This window comes from Drosophila albomicans, chromosome 2L (genome assembly GCF_009650485.2).
Source record: "Drosophila albomicans strain 15112-1751.03 chromosome 2L, ASM965048v2, whole genome shotgun sequence".
Classification (NCBI taxonomy): Eukaryota; Metazoa; Arthropoda; class Insecta; order Diptera; family Drosophilidae; genus Drosophila; species Drosophila albomicans.
In genome coordinates this window covers 29,791,153-29,813,658 of record NC_047628.2, presented here as the reverse complement: position 1 = coordinate 29,813,658, position 22,506 = coordinate 29,791,153, and the positions used below count along the sequence as shown (strand labels likewise).

Sequence of the window (22,506 nt, the reverse complement as noted above, 5' to 3'; positions counted from 1 at the left end):
ACTTCAATCTCCCAACTGCAGCTCACACGCCAGCCAGAAGCGGGGCAATCATCTGACAATGAGTATAAGCGACTCGACTCGACTCGATTCGACAGCATTGTTGTTGCTTGTTGTTTGTTGCCAGCCTCTGCTTCGTTTTGCTGTTTGCCGTTTGCTGTTTGGTTTTGGCCATGACAGAATTTCTCTTCGTTTTTTTTTTTGGATTTTTCTTTTTGTTCACTCCATACGATAAATAAGGTAATTGAATGAAATTACTTTTGACAGCTTATTTGCATACATCAACAGCGGTCGCAGTAGCCGCAGCCACAGTCGCAGCTGGAGATGGATGCGGTTGGAGTTGGAGTTGAAGTCGAGTGCGAGGCCTTGTTAGGCCATAATTGGTTATTGAATGCCTGCAGTTGAGTTCCCTTCCTCCCCTCAGCCCTCTAACTTCTGCTCTTGCTCTCGATCGAGTGTGAGAAGTGCGTGCTGTGATCGAGTCTCGAGTCTCGACGACAACTCACAATTCACAACTCAAACGCAGATTCAGATTTTCTGTAAGCAAAACGAATGACTTAGGCAACGAACTTGAACGCATATTCTCGCCTCAATTGCACTCGTATATAATATATTTTTGGGACAATTGGTCATTTGAGTTTTGCCTTTCACTACACTTCACGTCGGTTGACAAGGTAGTCTAAGGTGGCAGCTCATCCTCAACCCACGATGATGTCGAGGCGTTGGCTCGACTTCGACTCATCATCATTGGATTCTCGTCATCAGCGTTGGGCCAGTTCGTGTGGGCGTAGAATCCAAGCTGACTCCTTGGCGTTGCTGTCGTGTCGTGTCCCAAACAGTTCCCAATGCTGTTGACAGATAAAATTGCCAATCTGTTTGGCTGTTTGACGACATCGTTGCCCGCCATCAGCTGCAGCAGCAGCAGCGGCAGCGAGACATCGTCACTGTTTGGCGACAATTTCGCTCGGGTTAAACGGGTTTAAACGGCTGGCAACTGAGCTTAATGAAAGTCTTTAGTCGCGACTTGAGCAGCAGCAATCTAAGTAGATCTCCGCCAGGGCTTCGCCTTCGCCTTTGCCTTTGCCTTTGGTTTTGCTTGGGCTCACAGTTCGATGCCTTTGGCTTACAAAAAGTGTAATTAGCGCTGAAATTGAACGTGAGGAGTTGCCGTGCATCGCCGGGGACGTGGACACGTTTCGCTTTTTCGCTTTAAATGCATATCAGTCTAAGGCACAGCAGCGACAACTCAGAGGGAATTAGGGGGATATCCACTATTTAAAGTGAAATAATGACAGTTTTAATTGCTGATTTTTGCTCGTTGTTTGTTGGCGTCAAAATGCCAGGTCTTGCTCTAGTCTCTCCCCCCTGCACCCATCCTCTTCCCCCCGCTTCTTCGGTGTATGCTCTATGTGCTATTTTTAGGTCCAATAAGGGAATGGGACCAATGTAAATGTAAATGTTGATTACGCAAATGCCAACTAATTGGCAGCCATTAAGCGAGGTCGTTGCTCCTGTTTCCCCACAGCCGGATAGTGACAGAGGGGAGGAGAAGAGTAGCGGGTGACTGGCCAAAAAAAAAATATATTTATATGTAAGTTGACAATCGCTTGAGCCTCCGTTGAGTTGAAGTGGAGAGTGCCAGAGGCTTTTCGGGTTGTTCGTTTTTTCGTTTTGCGGGACCATGACAAATTGCTCCACGGGTGTTGCGAATTAAACTTGCGCTCAGATTAGCTCCTCCACAGCGAAGGAGGGGATCGGGCAACGGTCTTTAAATCGAATTAAAATTATGACAACTTCATTTGTAATTGGAATAACAACTGTTCGTTCATTTACCACAACCAAGACAACAAACAGAGCTCTCATGATGTTTGCAGACTGCATGAATGTTTATCAGTGTTATTTCATGTTGTGGTGACAAAAACTTGTCTATAAGCAAAAGAGCCTCTCATAGATAGCCATTCTTAATTCAACTTTTAGCAATGCTTGTTTTGCATTAAGTACATACGGACTATGAGAAAACTAAGATCTGATTCTTTTGCTAAGAAGGTAGTTTACTTTTCAGAAGTTCGCGTTAATGCTTCTTGCTCTAAGACAATTTGTGAATTCACATCTTATACGCAGACATAAATCTTGCAATATTCTGTGGTGATTGCGCAAACAGCATATATACTAAATTTTCACATGAAATTTTTTTTTGAGTAAAGCTCACTATTGTTCTTGAAGCAAATGCAAGCCTTTTAATGAGTATGTGTCTTAACATAAGCAACAATTGTATACAAACTATACACATGAATATTGGAAAATAAATATCATACGTGAGATCTTAATCTTAATCGTATTACATAACTTGATATTTTAATACTTTAAAACTTAAGAGCAAATTGAGTTTTTTTTACATCTAAATTGTACATACTAATTTGAAAATTGTTTATTTTTACAGGTCTCGGCAAGCGATCCGGATTGCGGCGTCAATGCAATGGTCAACTACACACTGGGCGAGGGATTCAAGCACCTCACAGAGTTCGAGGTGCGCTCTGCCTCCGGAGAGATTTGTATTGCCGGAGAACTGGACTATGAGCGAAGGAACAGCTACGAGTTTCCCGTGCTGGCCACAGATCGAGGCGGTCTCAGCACCACGGCCATGATTAAGATGCAGCTGACGGATGTCAACGACAATCGACCTGTGTTTTATCCACGCGAGTACAACGTCTCCCTCAGAGAGTCGGGCACAGCGCAAGCCTCTGGCACTCCTCTGCCCATTGTGGCTGTGGTGGCCACAGATCCCGATGCGGGCAGCTTTGGTCAGGTCTCGTATCGCATTGTGGCCGGCAACGAGGGCGGCATCTTTCGCATCGATCGTGCGAGTGGCGAGATCTTTGTGGTGCGTCCAGACATGCTTTCGGTGCGCACGCAACCGAGGCACATGCTCAACATCTCGGCCACCGATGGAGGTGGCTTGAGGACAAGCACAGATGCCGTTGTCTTTCTCAGCATCATCGATGCCATGCAGCGTCCGCCCATCTTCGAGAAGGCGCGCTACAATTACTACGTGAAGGAGGATGTGCCACGCGGCACAGTCGTTGGCTCAGTGATAGCCACCAGCAGTGACACCGGTGAGTTTCAGTCTCAATCGAAAAAGTCCAACTATGTATAACTGCAATTCGAGTCGTTTCCCTCGGGCAGACAAATACTCAATGCCTTGCTTGCCAAATTATTGCTTGCCGACGAGTTGGCGACGTCTTTGTATTGGGTTGGCATTCATTAGTTCAGTGAGCTGGAAAACAAAATATGCGCATATGATGGACAGAGGGAGGACAGACAGACGGACGAACGGACGGATGAGCAGAAGAACGCTTGAATGCTTGCGCCAACGGAAAAAAGACCAAGAAAATTAAAATAAAATTTGTACAAGCAAAAAAGCTTGCAGCGCCTGCAACAAAATGGGCCACATGCAAGCCACTGGCCATGCCACATCCAGAGGCATCCAGAGTGAGCAGAAGAAGCAGACGCGGAGTGCGGCAGCGGCAGCGGCACAATGGCGAAAGCAAAACACTTCAAACGCAAATTTCGGCAGAAATCTGCACCCATCAACGAGGCAACGACGTCCTCGTCATCGCTCGCTTTGCTCGCCTGCTCGATGATACAAAAGGCTGAGACACGAGCTCCAGCTCAACTCGAAGTTTCAGGAGAAGAGTTGGGTTAGGAGTGAGACAGTGCCAAAGCGGGGTCTGAGAAGAGTGGAACGACTCTTTGGATGGCTATGCAAAATGATGTTGAGCTTTAATTTGCTGCTTTCGCTGTGCACTTCCTTTCATTGCCAAGTCTTCAGTCTACAGTCTCCAGTTCCCATCCCGATTCCTCTCATGTGTCAATCTTTGGGCTCTATTGTTCCTGCAGACTCATTGCGTCTCCTTTGTTTGGCTCGCCTGGCATTTGAATTGCCTTTAATGAGGCGAACATTTGATCTCTCTCTCTCTCTCTTTGCCTTTCAAATTTGTGCGCCTCAACGGTGATATTGAAAAGATGCTGCCTCCGGCTTATCATATCCAGCAAATTTGACGTTCAATAAAACGCAATGAACAAATTTAATTAATAATATTTGCCCTTGAAATCAGCAGCGTATTTTCAATTATGGCACGAAGAAAAACAGAGTTACCTTCCATTTAAACAGAAGTGCTAGCAAATTTAGTATATTTATCAGTATTTAAATAATTACAAGTACAATCTATCGATAATTAAAGCGCTCATTCGATATTTCCATTCTGGAAAGTATTGCGCCAAAAGAAAAAAAAAAATAACAGTTCGCCAAAAAGAAATCGTCAGTCAAAAGAAAAACTGCGAAATAAGTTTTACCATTGTTTTTTGTGGAATTGATATGTGTAATTGTGAATAGTGTAACTGGTACAATCCGCAGTACTTCGTGTGTATGTTTGCTAGCATTTTTATTACATATCTTTCGCTGTGCACTTTTCATTGACAAAGTTTTCAATTCTACTATAGCAAGCACTTATGCAAAAGAAAAAAAAATGGCGGCGCGCCAAAAAGCAAGCGTCAGTCAGAAGAAAAACTGCGCAATAAGTTTAACAATTGTTTTTTTGTGGAATTGTTGTGTGGAGTGCAATTGCTAGAATTCGCAATACTTCAGGTGTATGTGTTAACAATTTTTATTACATTTTTATCAATCCATTTCCCAGTTCTCACCTCACGCTTTTATTTTCGCCTGCAGCTCAAAGGAGTCCCGTGCGCTACTCGATCTACTCTGGGGATCCCGATGGCTACTTCAGCATCGAGGCCGCTTCAGGCAACATACGGATAGCGCATCCGTTGGACCACGAGGCAAAGTCGCAGGTGCTGCTCAACATTCAGGCCACCAGTGGAGAACCTCCGGTTTATGGCCACACACAGGTGAACATCGAGGTCGAGGATGTCAATGACAATGCACCAGAGTTTGAGACAAGCATGGTGCGCATCTCGGTGCCAGAGAACGCCGAGCTGGGCACCCCGCTCTTTGCTGCGCACGCCCACGACAAGGACTCGGGCAGCAGCGGCCAGGTGACCTACAGTCTGTCTTCCTCCACTGCCTCGGGCAATGCCACCCAGCGTGGTGGCAGAAAGCCGCTGTCTGCATCACAGTCAAAGTCGAAGTCATCGCTCTTTGCTATCGATGCACGCTCTGGCCACCTTGTGCTATCACGACATCTGGACTATGAGACATCGCAGCGGCACTCGTTAACTGTGACTGCCACCGATGGTGGCATGCCGCCGCTCTCCGCGGATCTCACCATCATTGTGGATGTCCAAGACGTCAATGACAATCCGCCCGTCTTTGAGCGCGACGAGTATGCTGTGAATGTCTCCGAATCGCGAGCTATCAATGCCCAGGTAAGTTTCGAAACTGCAAACTGAAACTGGTTGCACTCCTTCTTGCCCCTTGGGGCAGCTAGAGCTGCCTGCAGTTTTATTGAAAAATAAATTTTTGTAATGCAAACTAAATGCGCAACATAAATTTGATTAACAGCCAGTAAAAGTCACGCTTTTGTCAGGCAGGCGTCATATCTTTTTTAAAATATCTCAACACCCCAGAGAAGAAGATGCGGCGGCTGCCTCAAGAGCAGTGGCACGTTGCGCGCTGCAAGCTGCTCGCTGTTGCAACAGTTGCATGCAACCAGCGGTTGCCTGCCGCCTGGCTGCAACTCGTGCCTCGCTGAACTAGTTTTGATCATAAAATCACTTTATATCTTTGGCATCTCGAGAGAGTCCGCGACTCGAGAAGCGAAACGTGAAACGAGTTGCGCACTGCGGGCAGTTCTAGGGATTCCTCTAGAGATTTACGCAGACATGCATCACAGATTCCGCGGCAGCTTCGGCTTCAGCTTTAACTTCAACTTGAAGTTGAGCTGCAGCTCTTTAGATGATTGATGACCGCCAGCCGTGTTTGGCATGTAGATCTGCACTCATTTCTTTTATTCTTCTCCACACCAAATTAACAACAAGCTCAATTGTCTCTCTCTCTTTCATTGTTTCCAGATCATCCAGGTGAACGCCAGCGATCTCGATACTGGGAATAATGCGAGGATTACGTATCGCATCGTCGATGCCGGCACTGACAATGCTAGTCTCAGCCTTGGCCACAGTCTCGCCCTGAATGCAGCCGATGCCGATCTTGCCCAGCACTTTGGCATTTTTCCCAACTCGGGCTGGATTTATTTGCGTGCTGCTTTAGACCGCGAGAGTCGCGATCGCTATGAACTCACAGTCCTAGCCACCGACAATGGCACTCCAGCAGCTCATGCGAGAGCTCGAGTGCTGGTCCGTGTCCTGGATGCCAATGACAATGATCCGAAGTTCCAGCGCGAAAGTTACGAGTTCCGCATCGAAGAGAATATGCGTCGTGGCGCCGTCGTAGGCGTTGTGACTGCCATCGACCTGGACATTGGCGAGAATGCGGCAATACGCTACCAGCTCTTGCCGGCCAACTCGAGCTTCCAGGTGCATCCCGTCACAGGTGAGTCGATGCTTCCTTTGACCATAAATTAGTGTCTGCCAGCAAGCTCAATCGCAACGCAGCTGAGCGTCTAACAACTCACTCAACGCCGCCGTTAGAGTAAACGAATCTGAATCTCTTTAGACCCGCACGGTTTTTAAGAAACTTGAAAGAGGTCTATTAACTTGGTTAGAGTTGAAGAGCAGAGAAAGTATATATATTCTAAACCAGCAGTAGTAGTCTGTCCGTTCATTTGAATTATCAAATAGAAAAAATAATTTTAAATAAAGTTCAGTTTTAATATATAATTTCAGTAATTTACCTTTATATTATATATATAACCAATTTTACAAACAGAAATTTAAAAGAATTAACCTTAATACTAAACTTTATGAGAGATTCTATAGCATGCTAGTAAAAGTAAAGGGTCTATTGCTGTCTTATAGTTTACTGTAGCCATTCTTACATGCTTTGAATTCGAATGCAACTGAAGTGGGGGAGAAGAGAGAGGAGGGCAGTAGAGTAGAGAGGACTGTCAAGCCAGCAGCCATGACCCATGGTCATTCATTACTGCGCTGCACTTGGCTGTCGCTCCTGCACTGTGCTCTAGCTGTAGCAGCATCAGCTCCTGCATTGCCCACGTCAATGCCCATAGATCAAACGCGCACGAGCAGACGACGACGATGACGACGGCTAAACCAGTTCCTCAAGTAGAAGACGTTGACGATGGGGCAAGCGATAAAATGCGATCTGTTTGGCGATATAGATAGAAAGATGTGGTATGGGGATGGAGATGGTGATGGGGACTGGGATGAGGATGTCGATGTGGATGTGGACGTCGACGTGGATGGGAAGCTGGCAGCCAGTTGCAGCGCATGACCATTAGTGTTTGAGCAACAACAGTTTTAACGCTGTCAGCTCATCCGTCAATGGAATATCATTGGGTTGACATTCTGTCCTCTTCTCCGTCTCCGTCTTCGTCTCCATCTCCCCATCTGCCGTTGTGTGCTTGCAATGAGCGTGTGCGCCTTTGGGGCCAAAAGGAGCCAAGACACAAGTCTCGGTTCATTTAAATTAAATATGGAAATCGCGTGCAGCTAATCCTGCCACAGCAGAACACAGAACAAACTCGTTTCGCCTGACATGATTTTCTTTTGGCCCCAATGCTGTGGGGCAAACAATTTTGATGGCAATGGCGATGACGATGGCACCACCAGCACCATCAGAAGGCTGGAGCCAACCTGGAGCTGGCATTAATCATTGGCGACCCAGTTTTGCTGGCTAACAATGCAGCTAGCTACAAAGTTCTCCCTCCGCTTTTTTTCTTCTTGCCATATTTATATGTACACAAGTCTAATCTCTATGCAATTCTCTCTCATCATTCCAGGCGAGATTACCACACGCGAGCCTCTCGATCGGGAACTGCGCGAACTTTACGATCTGGTCTTGGAGGCCAGGGATCAGGGCACGCCAACGCGCAGCGCACGCACTCAGGTGCGTGTCCATGTGACGGATGTCAACGACAATGCGCCGGAGATTGCGGATCCGCAGGAGGACGTGGTCAGCGTGCGGGAGGAGCAACCACCGGGCACTGAGGTGGTGCGAATTCGCGCCATAGATCGCGACAATGGACAGAATGCATCGATCAACTATTCGCTGTTAAAGGGTCGTGACTCCGATGGCCACGGCCTCTTCAGCATCGATGCCAACACGGGCGTGATTCGAACGCGCGTCATGCTTGACCATGAGGAGAGGAGCATCTATCGTTTGGCTGTGGCGGCCACCGATGGCGGCAATCCGCCCAAGCAAACGCTACGAATGCTGCGCGTCGAGGTGCTCGATCTGAATGACAATCGGCCAACGTTTACCAGCTCCAGCCTGGTGTTCAGGGTAAGTGTGCAACGATTTATTGTAAGGTCATGTCTAGCCCAACGACCAAAAAGACGACGATGACTCTTCCTGGCGAGTTGCTTCCTGGAAAACTTTTGTCTATTTGACGCTTCTAGTTTTACACGACGATTGCTTAGCTTAGTTGCCACGCTGGCTTCCTGCTTCATCCTCTGCCTCGCTGTCTCGTTTCTGTGGCTGGGTCGTGAGCTGCGCGTTTGTCGCCTGCCTTTTGTGCTGCGGATGATTTGTAGCATCAGCGTCACGTGACAATGGCCGAGAACACGACTCTTGCGAGGCGAGGTTGTCCCAAGAGCGGGTGCGGCAACTAGCAACCAGGCGATTCCGATTTGCATTCAGCCAGAGACAATGTTGTTGCTGTTGCATGGCGCACGCGTAATTGTCACTCTGTGAACTGTGACTCCAACTACGACTTCGAGTCTGTAGAGTGCTTGTTGTGCCTTTCTACCCACCCGCGTCTCTCGTTCCATTTGTCCATTAAGTGCGATTCGTAACCGTCACCTGGTTGTTACTGCTATTGTGGTTGCCCCGTTGCTATAGCTGTGTAGCTGTTGCTGCGGTGTTTCTCTGTTTAGGTTTTGGCATGTTGAAGCGTTGAGCCTTTAACATTTTTATCACGTTCGATTCGCACATGTTTTGCATACCCCGCACATCGCATTGCACACACACTCACATATAAAGATTGCCAGTTCCCAGTCCCATCATTCTTCACATTGTCCATCCCCCAATCTGCGACTCGACTCGCTCGCTTGTTGCATCTCCCACTTGCTGCATTTCCGACACGAGGCTGAGGACGAAAGCCGCGTGATGGCTGCGACGCTTTGACATGCATTTAATTGCCTCTCTCTCTCGCGCCGAATGGTCTGTGTCTCCTCCTTTGACTCTTCTGCTTTGCGGGGCCCTTAAATCCGCTTCGGCAACAATTAAAATTGACACATTTCGTTGCGTTTCGTTGGCGGTTCGCCTTTGATTTGACTCTTTTTAGTCTGTTTTTTTTTGTAGTCCTAACTGCATCTGCATTCTTCTCGCTTTGTGCTTGGTTCTTTGTTCTTTGCGTTTGCGTTGGCGTTGCACGTTGCAACATATAAATCTCAGCTAAAGAAGCTGCGGCACATAATGCCACAGTTGTTGTAATTAAGCAATTCCACCGCAAGCAAATGACGCGAACGCTTAACCCATTGCTGTCCCACACCCGCTTTGCCGGCTTCGTCTCTACAGCAGCAGCTGCTGCAAAGCAGATTAAAGTTGATACAGCTGACAGCTGGTCAAGAGTGTGGGGAGAGACAGAGATGCATCATCATCCTCTGGTGGCACAGCAGTTGCTCCTGCTATAAAAGTACACAACAAATCATGCGCCATTTTGGCGGTTGCCATTTTTGTAGCAATTCCGTGCATAATTTGGTGGTTTGCTGGTTACCGAAATGAAACCACAACAACCACAGCAGCAACATCAACAGCAGCCGTCGTCGTTAGTCCCAAAAGTAGTGTGGTGTCCACTCTCTTGTCCAACTACGACGACTACAAGTATGGGATATCGGGGATGGGGAAAGGAGACCATCCTGCGTAATCTTGGCGGGGCATAAATCTCGTGACTGTCATTTTTGTGTCTCCATTTTGGCGACCCAAACAATATTTTCAATGTTTTTATTTTATGAAAAAAAAAAGCAGAAGATACCCACACACACACACACCAATTCACTGAGGGCTGCCCTAAAGAGTGAGAGGGAGACAAACAGAGAGAGACAGACACCGAGATGGAGGCAGCAACAAAATCTCCTTCTTGTTTTTATGCTCAGAACGGTTTTTGCGGTTTTGCATATTAAATTCTTATGCGAAGAGTTTCTTCTGCAGCACAGCCTCAACCCATTCCTTCCTCTCTCTCTCTCCGATCATCCCTCTCTGGTGGCCAACTTGGATGGCTCACATTTTTCTTCAGTGATTTTCGGGGCCGCCAACTTGGTCGGAATGCATAATTTCTTTTTAATGCCATTGCCATTGCCAATGCTTCTTGTCTTCTACTCTTCCTCTCTCTCTTCATTCACTCTATCTCTCTCTCTCTCTCTCTCTCTCTGGGCTCACCTTTTTCTGCTTTATTCGCCAAAGAACGAACGCCTGGGAATAAGATGCAGTTGCTGACGAAAGACGAGAGATGAGAAGAGGAAAAAGGAGGAAGGCAACGAATGAAATTTTTAAATGTTTGCTGCCTTCGTAATCTTGAAGTATGAATTATTGCTTTAAGATTGGATTTTCAACACTGTTGTTGAGATTAAGATACGCGGACACGGGCAGCCCAAGTAGAGCGACCCAAACCCGAAACCAAAACTCCAACCCAGTCCGAAGCGGAATCCCAAACAGACTCAACGACACAGACCCTCTTCTTAATACATAACGAAAATATAATCTATAATTGCCTTCTGCGTTTATTTGCAATTCGCAGGTACGCGAGGATGCCGTCGTGGGCCATGTGGTGGGCTCGATTAGTCCCAACGAGCGAGCCGAGTTGCCTCAAGTGAGTGGCAACGGCAACAGCTTGGATGACCAGCTGTGCGTCACCTATACACTGAATCCCCTCACCAAGGACATCATCGAGGGAGCCTTCGACATCGACAGGAATACAGGCAATCTTGTTGTCGCTCGCCAACTCGATCGCGAGCTGCAAGCCGAGTTTCGACTAGAGATTCGTGCCTTAGACACGTCTGCGAGCAATAATCCACAGAGCAGTGCCATCACCGTCAAGATCGAGGTGGCTGATGTCAATGACAATGCTCCTCATTGGTCTCAAGATCCCATTGAGCTACAGGTCAGCGAGTCGTTGCCCATCGGCAGCATTATCTACAATTTCACGGCCACCGATGCGGATTCTGGTACTAACGGAGAACTACAGTATCGCCTACTGCGCTACACGCCCATCTTGAACGAAAGCCAGGAACAGACAGCGCCGCTTTTTGCCCTAGACTCGCTCACTGGATCACTTAGCCTTCAGTCGCCTTTAGACTACGAGTCACTTAAGGAATATCTGCTCATAGTTCAGGCTTTGGATCAGTCGTCGAATGTTACAGAGCGTCTGCAGACCTCAGTCACTGTTCGTCTACGAGTTCTGGATGCCAACGACAACGCGCCACAGTTTGTGGTGCCAGCCACAAACGGGGGAAGTTCAGCTACAGTTTACCTTAGCGATTCCACTCGCATTGGTGAAGTGGTTACCCACATCGTGGCTGTCGATCAGGATGCGGCAGAGAATGGCCGCGTTACCTACGACATTGTCAGTGGCAATGGCGAGGGTCGCTTCCGCATCAAGCCCCAGACTGGAGTGATTGAGTTAGCCAAAACACTGCCTCCTGCATCGGAGCAGCTCGACAAAACCAGCCGATTTATGCTGACCATTCGCGCTAGCGATCATGGTGCTCCTGCTCCCATGCAGACTACACTCAGTCTTCAGCTATTGATCCAGGGCAGCCACAGCAACCCGCCGCGATTCCTACAGGCTGTCTACCAAGCAACGATCCTCGAAAATGTTCCAAGCGGAAGCTTCGTCTTACAAGTGGCAGCCAAGGCATTCCACAGTGCCGACAATGGTATGAAACTGAACAATATCAACACTGCACTGCTTTACACACTTCTCTGTACATCTGCAACTACTTTATTGCTTCTCTTTTTTTCTATCTCTGTACAAAAGCACCTTCTCTATTCATATTTTATTTATTTAATATTCCACCTCTGTACAAATTCACTTTTAATTTTAAGTAATAATGTTTTGGCTATCTATTATCTATTTAATACTAAGTTATAAAGCGGTTTGGATATTTGTAATCATATAAATTAATTCATTTAAAATACATTTAAATGCTTCACTCAATTTTTAACACATTTAAGCGGTAATTACGTTTTTGTTCATCAGCAGTTTGAGTCCTTAGTCTTCTATATGTCGTCCTGATCTGATATGGCTTGTCAAAGTTAGAAGTATTTAAAGTTGAGAAAATCATCTACATTTAAGTCCGCAGGACGAAAAGGACATGCACTATAAATAATGTAATTGACATATCCTGATTCTGCAGATTCCAAAATGGTATGGCTCGTCGTGATCGGCCGCCATTTGACAAAGTTATGATCATTCAAAGATCGCCTAAGAAATTCAAATGGTAACGGCCGTTTTTCGTTGCAGTTTTAGCCGGCGGGCAATTTTGAATTTAGAAATTTTTTGATTCATCTGCTTGCTAATATTTATGTTCGCCTGGTATTTGGGACCAAATTTTGGCCCTCGCTGGGGCACTCTGGCAGCTTCAGGTGACCGCCATAGGTGTGTGTGTGTGTGCGTGTGTATGTGGGAAAATGTGTGCTTGTGTGTGTGAGTATACGTGTGAGTGCGTATATGTATGTGTGCGGCCTGCGCGAACTCGAAATCAGAGCATTTTGCCCAATGAAATACCAGGCGAACAGAATCAGCAGCAAGTGGATGCTGATTTAAACGGCCGTTAAATTTGAATTTTCGAATTTTGAAATTGCAATTTATCAAGGAAGCGTAAATCCGCAATATCTCAGGACTCCGTGGGCCGATCAGGGTCAACGATACCTCGATGAACTCACAATAAAGTCACCAATCGATTGTAGTCATCGATAACTATCGATATTTATCGATAACTTGAATTTGCAAAATATACAGAATTTCTTAAAAAAGCGACTCTGTTGCTATATTTCGAACATCTAGACATCGATTATGAGTTGGATAAATGAAGAATTAATTTGATAGTATCACTTTTGGTGCATTTTTATGATGGAAACAATAAAAACTAACAATGTAGTAATTTTATTTATAAAACTGACAATAAAAATTATAAAATACTCGAAAATCATAATGATTAGGCGTGTACTGATCGGATGCCGTTTAACAATGGTAATAATAGAAAATACATAAAAATCAACTTAAAACGGACTTTTAAGCTTAGTATCTCTATCTGCAATAGCCGATGAGGGTCATCCACAAACGTTTATCTCATTATTAACGTAATAAGCCTTATTTACAGTTATCAAAAAGTATTCCATTCAAAAATGTAGATATTACATGTCACTGCTTGTTGCTCGTGATGAGTAGAAAAATATTACATCAAATTTGGAGTGGTTACTATCATCTCATAATCGGCTTATACCCTGCTTGGCATGGGCCTAGGCCTGAAATACAGATAAGAAGAATAAATGTTTAAATGTACTATAAGGCATAAATTACATTTAAATTTAATTTAATAATCCGTGTATTTTATTCTACAGCTAATCTAACGTATGAGATACCTAAAGGCGTGGCAAATGACCAGTTCCACGTCGACTGGCAACGTGGCATTGTCACGACCCGAGGCAAATTCGATCGCGAATCTCAAGCGCGATATGTTCTGCCAATTTACGTGCGTGATGCCAATCGAATGGCAGTTTCTACGGCTTCTGCGATACGGAAGCAACGCTCCTCAGACAGCACCATGGAGGCGGCAACTGGACAACACTTTGACGTGGCAACGATCATCATCAGCATTGGCGATGTCAATGACAATGCACCCGAGTTCCGGCCCGGTGCCTGCTACGGTCTTTCGGTGCCGGAGAACAGCGAAACCGCCATTATTCACACTGTTGTGGCCAGTGACATGGATGAGGGTGCAAATGCAGAGCTGGTCTACAGTATTATTGGTAAGTCTTTGTTAGCAATTATAGCATTGGCTTTGACTGATTCGCGTGCCTTTGAATTTTATTCTTTTTAGGAGGCAATGTGGGCAACAAGTTCAGCATTGATGCTCGCACCGGCGAGTTAAGTGCTCGACCCTTGGATCGTGAGCAGCAGTCTCGCTATACACTTCAGATACAGGCCTCGGATCGTGGTCAGCCCATCAGTCAGCAGGGCCACTGCAATATCAGTGTGTTTGTCGAGGATCAGAACGACAACGAGCCGCGTTTTGAGCTGTCCAAGTACGTGGCCAGTGTGCCGGAGGATGGGTCCATTGGCAGCAGCGTGTTGCGCATCAAAGCCACCGATGCGGATCTCGGTGTCAATGCGAGACTTGTCTACTCACTGGCCAACGAGACGCAATGGCAATTTGCCATTGACAGCCAGAGTGGACTCATCACCACCGTTGGGTAAGTTACCAACAACAATGTAGAGTCTATAGTACAGTAAAGCAGGGGCTAAATGGTGTTGTCCTTGGGTCAATGCAACGCGACATCTTATCTGCGTGCCAGATCTTGAGACAAGGACACCGAAAACATTGAAATAATTTCGCAGCAAATGCTACAAGTACCCACATCCTACGCAGCAAATATGCAGCGGAATCCTCCTGCGCCTTCGTCTATAAATAGTACATGAAGTGTGTGTCTGTGTGAGTGTGTGTGTAACGCATACGCATAAAAAGAGTTGCCAATGGTTTGTTGTAGCTACTCGTAGAGTCTGATCTGGGCCCCCTCTAGTGCAAATTTATGCTTATTGACAATCAATGATGACAACAATTGCTTGTTCCGTCTGATAGCAGCAGAGCGAAGGGGAGAGATGGATGGAGGAGTGCGTCACTAGAACTCAGTTCCGGCCAGAGGCAGAGATAGAACTTCAGCTGAGAATTCGAGCGATCGAGAGATGCCCCCGCTGCAGATGCCTTTCGAGCACTTGAGTTGACAGTAGCGTTCGGTGTTTGGCCATTTATACAAACGCGATCCGCTGTCATGTACCAATTTTTATCTTGCGCTGATTGTCGGCAAACAATAAAAACGAAATCCCGCCACCAAATACACAAAAAACCCAAACAGAAACAGTACAGGACCAGCAACAGAAACAGCGACTGAGACAGAAACAGATACAGAGAAGGAGCAGCAATCGAATAAAGAATGAGAGGAGGAGAGCGACAGAGAGGAGCTTTACCACATGGCGAGGAATTGTAGAGCGACGACAGACAGACGGACGAAAAGACAGATAGACAGAGAAGCTGAGGACAGAGAGAGGGTAACTGGCATACGGGACAAACAATTCGTGACGTTGTTGTTAGTCTTGGACGCTCGTTTGCTCGGTCGGTCGCTTGCTTACTTGTGCTTTGCTTGCTTGGGCGCTTTCGCGGTCTTGGTCGCGGAGATTCCACTGTTTGAGCTAAATAAAGTCAAGCTCAAGCAAAAAACAGAATCGCAAAACACAACAGGAAAGAGAATGCAATACTTTTATTGCAGACAATTATATACCCTACCAAAACCTCTCGACTACATTAGGTACAGTTAACCTATAAACTCTACGAATTAAATCTAATCGAATTTTCAATTATAATTTAATTAAATTTTAGAGAATCAGAGAGGAAAACTAATATGCCGAACTATTTAATTTGCTATAATTTAATGCATTAATGCATCCTGCCATCAAATGTAATACATAAAACGGATTTGTTTAATTGGGATGAAATAGGCACGAAATTAAAATATCCTCGATTATAGGGTATCGAAATGTTGCTGCCGCTTGTCCAGGCTCTCTGTTGCTAGTTCCTTTCTTTTGTAGTTTTTTCTTGCTCGTTTATATTTTTTTTCGCTAAATGTCTCGCCAACTGACTGACTGACGACTTGACGAACTGACTGACTGAATGGCTGACGATGGACAAGCGACTAGGCGCAATTTGAGGCTGTTTCTTCGCTCGCTTGTTGCTCTGTCTGATGATCAACAAGCGCAGCCGACAATGACAACAACAACAGCGACAAGTAGACAGAGCAAGAAAGAGAGAGAGAGACAGGGAGGAAGGGAGACAACTACACAATCTGAAAACTGACCCTTGAAAGCATTTTATCTTTTGTTTTAAATAGACAACAGACTCCGACATCAACTGTGACTTGGACTCCAACAGCGGCCCAGAGACTGAGCCCCAAATCAATGTCTGTCCAGAATTACACTGCGAATGCTTTGTGGCGTTTCTTGCGTCTTCCACTTTGACTGATTCAATTCATAAAATGAGAGTCTCCATCTACATCCACATCAACTGTGACTTGGGCTACAACTGGGATGAGCTTGTAATTTGCTAAATTCGTTTTATTGGCCGACATGCAAGCGTAGGCAAGAACTGTGCTTGCTCATTCCCGGTTCCCTTTACTATAGTTTCTCTGGCTTCGGCTAGGATTGTAATCATTTTGGTTTATTATTTGTGGCAGAATACCACAATAGTTGGTGGTTGCAAGTGATATAGCGTGCCGTGTGCAGTCAGTTTAATCCCACCACAGCGGATCATTTGCCGCCAAGGTAACATACAAGCAAATGACTTAATTACCTGCTCTGCCCTTCCCTGCCGCCTGTCTTCCCCCTCCCCATTTTGCATCTCCATCGCCACATGCGACTGAGAATGCGAATGTGCATAAAAATGCGAATGTTGTGGATTAATTCCACATCATTTCGTGTAGCTAATTGTTGCTAGGATCACTCGTCCGATTAGGCAGGCATTCTCCTTCTGCCAGCGGGAGACTAATTAGTGTCGCTAAAGATTCATTCTGATCCCCTTCTCAGTCGTGACGTCCGTCTTTGAGTTTGCATCTCAGCTTTAGTATTTAGTAGTTAGTAGCCACTAATTGATTTATTTCCCAACCTCTTTTCTCCCAAACAGGAAATTGGATCGTGAACTGCAGTCGAGCTACAGCTTCATGGTACTGGCCACAGATTGTGGACGCTACGAGGTTCGATCTGGCAGCGTGTCCGTTCAGATCAACGTGCTCGATATCAACGACAACAAACCCATCTTCGAGCGTTATCCCTACAGCGGGCAAGTCCCCGCTCTTATCCAGCCGGGTAAAACACTGCTCACAGTGCTGGCTCATGATGCCGATCTGGGCTTGAATGGTGAGCTGCTCTACACTCTGAAAGCGGACAGCCAACTGGGTTCAGCTGCGATGCGTGCCAAGTTCCGCATAAATCCCAATACTGGCGCCCTCAGTGCTACGCAGAGTCTCGCCAGCGAATCCGGCAATCTGCTGCAGCTGGAGGTGATTGCGCGCGACAAAGGAAATCCACCACAGAGCAGCGTCGGTCTCATCGAGCTGCTGGTGGGCGAGGCCAGTCGAGGCTCTCCCGCTCTTCATTTCCAAAACGAAACCTATCGCACCAAGCTACAGGAGAATTCGCCAATAGGCACGCGACTGCTTCAAGTGGCTGCGGTACGAAGCGACGGACGCCGACAGAAGGTGAGCTTCTCTTTTGGCGCTGGCAACGATGAGGGCATCTTCTCCATCGACGCCAGCACTGGCGAGATTCGGGTAGCTAATCCTATGCACCTGGACTACGATCGCTTTGCCAAGCCCACGCTGGAGCCACTCTCTCGAGGCAGAGCCATGCACTACGAAGAATCAGGCGAACAGAGCGAGCAAAAGGAAGCCGAGGAACAGGTCGATGGTGAGAATGGTTCGCGCAGTCAACGAGCTTTGGCCAGCTCCTCGTTTGCCTTGACCACAACGCAACCGCATGAGCTGCGCCTTGTGATTGTCGCTCGCAGCGTGGAAGCTCCTTTTCTGTCGAGCTACGCGGAACTTGTGGTCGAACTGGAGGATGAGAACGACAACAGTCCGCAGTTCTCGCAGCGTCAATTCGTGGCCACCGTTTGGGAGGGCAACAGCAAGGGAACTTTCGTTACCCAGGTGCAGGCCTTTGATGCGGACGAAGACGCGAATGCGCGACTTCGCTACCACATTGTTGATGGCAACCACGACAACGCCTTTGTGATTGAGCCCGCTTTCAGTGGCATTGTGCGTACAAACATTGTGCTCGACCGTGAGATCAGAGATGTCTACAACCTGAAGATCATTGCCACCGACGAGGGCGTGCCCCAGATGACGGGCACCTCGACAATTCGCGTGCACATCGTGGACGTCAACGACAACCAACCCACGTTCCCGCCCAACAACGTGGTCAGCGTCAGTGAAGGTAAGTGCTGAGTCCATTCTAAGACTCCCTTTGATCATTCTGTTCAGCAAATAACCCCATTCCAAGTTCGTTTTCACTAACCCGCCTTCTTCCCTTTTATGAACTTTCCTTCTCTTCTGCAGGTACCGAGCTGGGCGCTGTCATCGCCTCCGTTTCGGCAAATGATGTCGACACCTATCCCACTCTGACCTATCGCCTGGGCAGCGACTCCCCCGTTGAGGCAGAGAACCTGGCCCTTTTTGGCCTCGATCGCTACAGTGGGAAACTTGTGTTGAAGCGCAGTCTCAACTACGAGGTACAGCAAGAATATCAGCTTGAGGTTATTGCCTCCGATGCGGCGCACGAGGCACGCACCACGTTAACAGTTCGCGTGGCCGACGAGAACGACAATCCTCCCATCTTCCTGGCACAAAAACCTCCCGCCTACTTTGCTCTGTTGCCAGCTGCCTCGGAACTGGCAGACAGCGCATCCATGGATGTGGAGCTGTTGACTGTGAATGCCACGGATGCAGATGCCGAAGGACGCAACTCGCAGATCAGCTACAGCATCGAACCTCCTTTAGCCGGCTTCAGCGTGCATGCCACAAGCGGCATCGTCTCGGTTAACATGAGCCAACTGCCAACTGCCGAGTCCAGCAGCGGGGATTACTTTGTGCAAATCTTTGCGCGTGATGCGGGTAAGCCAAGGCTGAGTGGAGCAACGTTTCTGCGCGTGCAGCCAGGAGACATTGGCTCGGGTCGTACGCAGTTCTTGCAGACGCAGTACAGAGCGCAGATCAGCGAGTCAGCCACAGTTGGCTCGGTGGTTCTGCAGCTGGGCCAGGATGTCAAGGATCAAACTTTGAGCATTGCTGCGGGCAACGAAGAAGCCGCCTTCGAGCTGCTGCCTTCCAAGGCGATTGTGCTGGTCAAACAACTCGATCGGGAACGCAACGATTTTTACAAATTGCATCTGATCCTGAGCCAACCCACAGCAGGATCAAGCTTTGCAACAAACTCCAATTCGAGTGCTGGCATCGCAGTGTTTGTGAGTGTGCTCGACGCCAACGATAATGCGCCCATTTTCGATCCGAGTGCCAAGTACGAGGCAGAGATCAGCGAGCTGGCTCCGCTGCGTTACTCCATCGCCCAGTTGCTGGCAGTCGACGCGGATCAGGAGAACACGCCCAACTCCGAGGTGGTCTACGACATCAGTTCCGGCAACGACGAGCACATGTTCACCATCGACTTGATCAGCGGCGTGCTGTTCGTAAACAATCGCCTGGACTACGACAGCGGGGCAACCAGCTACGAGCTCATCATTCGCGCCTGCGACAGCCACCAGCCACGCCCACTGTGCAGCCTGCAGGCGTTCCACCTGTCGCTGCACGACGAGAACGACAATGCACCGCAATTCCCGCTCTCCGAGTACGTGCACTTCCTGGGCGAAAACGAACCAATCGGCAGCTCTGTGTTTCGCGCGCATGCCAGCGATCTGGATCGCGGTCCCTTTGGGCAGCTCAACTACAGCTTGGTGGCGGCCACAGACGACGACAGCTCGTGGCGTTTGTTCCGCGTCGATGCCCAGTCGGGCATTGTCAGCTCCGGTGCGGTGTTCGACTACGAGCAGCGACAGCGCTACCAACTTCAGCTGCAGGCCAGCGACATGGGCGGCAGGAGCGCGCGGGTTGCGGTGCGCGTCGAAATCGAGTCGAGGGACGAGTTCACGCCACAGTTCACGGAGCGAACGTATCGCTTTGTGCTGCCAGCGGCGGCCGCATTGCCGCTGGGCTTTGTCGTGGGCCAGGTGATGGCCACAGATGCCGATAGCGGCGTGGATGGTCGCGTTGTCTACCAATTAAGCGCGCCACACGGCCACTTCAAGGTGAATCGCAGCAGTGGCGCGGTGCTCATCAAACGGAAACTCGACGACAGCCTCATCGACGATGGCCGCGATATCAGTTTGGTGATCTCGGCCTCGTCGGGTCGCCACAACTCGCTGACGAACATGAGCGTCGTGGAGATCGCCCTCGACCCGCTGGCGCATCCCAACACCAACCTGGCCTCGATTAGCATTCCAGGTGCGGGCAGCTCTTCCTCTGGCTCTTCAGGTGGTAGCCTCAGTGACTGGATCGTGGGTCTGCTTGTCTCGCTGCTGCTCATTCTATGCGCCGCAGCGGGCATCTTTCTCTTCGTCCACATGCGCAGTCGACGGCCCCGAAATGCTGTCAAGCCGCATCTCAGCACCGAGACGGTGGGCGTGGGCAACTCCAACAGCTATGTGGATCCCAGCGCCTTTGACACGATTCCCATACGCGGTGGCATGACGGCAGCAGGAGTTGCGGTCGGAGTGGGAGCTGGTGCTGTGGCCTCGGGTCAGTTTGCGCCACCCAAGTACGACGAGATTCCGCCTTTCGGACCGCATGCGGGCAGCTCAGGCGCAGCCACCACCTCCGAGCTATCGGGCTCCGAGCAGTCGGGTTCAAGTGGACGCGGATCGGCGGAGGATGATGGCGAGGACGAAGAGATCCGCATGATCAACGAGGGACCGCTGAGTCATCGGGCGGGTGCAGGCGCTGGCAGCGACGATGGACGCATCTCGGATATTTCCGTGCAGAACACCCAGGAGTATCTGGCCCGCCTCGGCATTGTGGACCACGATCCCAGTGGCAGCGGCGGCGGCGGTGGTGGGGCCTCCAGCATGGCGGGTTCCAGTCATCCCATGCCCATGGCTATGCCCACACTGCACATGTTCGACGAGGATGCCACAGCTCGCTCCGACATTACCAATCTCATCTACGCCAAGCTGAACGACGTCGCCGGTGGCGCGGGATCGGAGCGAGGTAGCAGCGCGGATGATGCAGCCACAACGGCAGGCAGCATTGGCACCGTGGGTCACGGTCATGGCCATGGTGTAATGGCCAGCTACGGCGAAGTTCCAGTGCCCGTGCCAGTCGTCGTCGGGGGCAGCAATGTGGGTGGTTCGTTGAGCTCCATTGTGCACAGCGAGGAGGAGCTGACGGGCAGCTATAACTGGGACTATCTGCTCGACTGGGGACCACAGTATCAACCACTCGCGCATGTCTTCTCCGAGATTGCTCGCCTGAAGGACGACACCATGTCGGAGCACAGCGGTCACAGTGGCAGCGGCGCTTCATCCAGTGCCAAGAGCAAGCAATCGCTGGCCCACTCGTCGCACTCCTCAGCAGGCGCAGGCAGCGTCGTGCTCAAGGCTCCACCACCCAGCACACACATTCCTCCGCCTCTGCTGACCAATGTGGCGCCTCGAGCCATCAATCTTCCTGTGCTCGGCAATTCCGGAGGTCTTCGACTGCCGCCCCATCTCAGCCTCGCTAATCTGCCGCGTTCTCCCATCGGACACGAAGCCAGCGGTGGCTTCAGTACTTCCTCGGCCATGTCACCCTCATTCTCGCCCTCCCTCTCCCCACTGGCCACGAGGTCGCCTTCGATTTCCCCGCTTGGTGGACCGCCCACGCACATGTCGCACGTATCCCTGCCCCGCCACGCCCCTCAACCCAGCCAGCGAGCCAATGTGGGCACGAGAATGTAACCGAGTGAAGATGTAATCGTAATGTAATCAGTGTGATCACCATTAGAGCGTAGTGTATTCGTAGTGATTGTCCCCAATTAGATCCCTAAGTTAGTGCCACAGACTTAAGCAATGGAGCGCAGCTGTACATGCATAGTATTACCACACACACACACATCCTTACACACACACCTGGGTGATGTCACAATCCTCTGATCCTGACTATTTCAATGATATTTATAAAAGTTATTTCACTTTAACAATGTAAACTGGTTTCCTTCTTGCAAACTCCCCAAACTATTTGTGACATCACTTTCATAGGAGTCATTTATCAGACAAAGCTTACACACTCACAATACACACACACACACACACACACACACCCATTAACTGTTGTTGTACATATAGTAGGATCATATTAGCATATAGCATATCATGTAGATCGACCACAAAGCCAACAAAGACTCTCTGAAATTCGCTTGGTTGACTCGCCCTGCAGTGCGTCGTCAATTTGGCAAACGAACAGACAACGAACCAAGCCAGCCATAAGTTGTAAGCATTTCATAGAACGCGGTAAACGCTAGAACTAAGTGTTAGTATTTTAGATCTAGGCAATAGGACCAACCATTTAGCTATATATATATATGTTATGTAGAAATGAAATCAAGTGCACTTGCCCATTAAACA

The 22,506-nt window shown here is 48.6% G+C and overlaps 1 protein-coding gene across 3 annotated transcripts in view; it reads left to right on the top strand.

Moving 5' to 3' along the window:
- The window catches only part of LOC117565840 (protein dachsous), a 74,804-nt gene extending 52,386 nt beyond the window's left edge, over nucleotides 1-22,418 (top strand). For 2 of the 3 annotated variants that reach the window (XM_034245154.2, XM_034245152.2), the window contains 9 exons: nucleotides 2,438-3,110; nucleotides 4,724-5,379; nucleotides 6,025-6,502; nucleotides 7,869-8,371; nucleotides 10,827-11,964; nucleotides 13,652-14,059; nucleotides 14,131-14,503; nucleotides 16,981-18,290; nucleotides 18,413-22,418. In XM_034245154.2, coding sequence (XP_034101045.1) covers nucleotides 2,438-3,110; nucleotides 4,724-5,379; nucleotides 6,025-6,502; nucleotides 7,869-8,371; nucleotides 10,827-11,964; nucleotides 13,652-14,059; nucleotides 14,131-14,503; nucleotides 16,981-18,290; nucleotides 18,413-21,840 — 8,967 coding nt within the window. In that variant the 3' untranslated portion in view covers nucleotides 21,841-22,418. Of the gene's footprint in view, nucleotides 1-2,437; nucleotides 3,111-4,498; nucleotides 4,645-4,723; nucleotides 5,380-6,024; nucleotides 6,503-7,868; nucleotides 8,372-10,826; nucleotides 11,965-13,651; nucleotides 14,060-14,130; nucleotides 14,504-16,980; nucleotides 18,291-18,412 lie in introns of those variants that run through there. The other variant, XM_052002217.1, reaches the window with a different exon arrangement.
- Nucleotides 22,419-22,506: the final 88 nt, after the last annotated feature.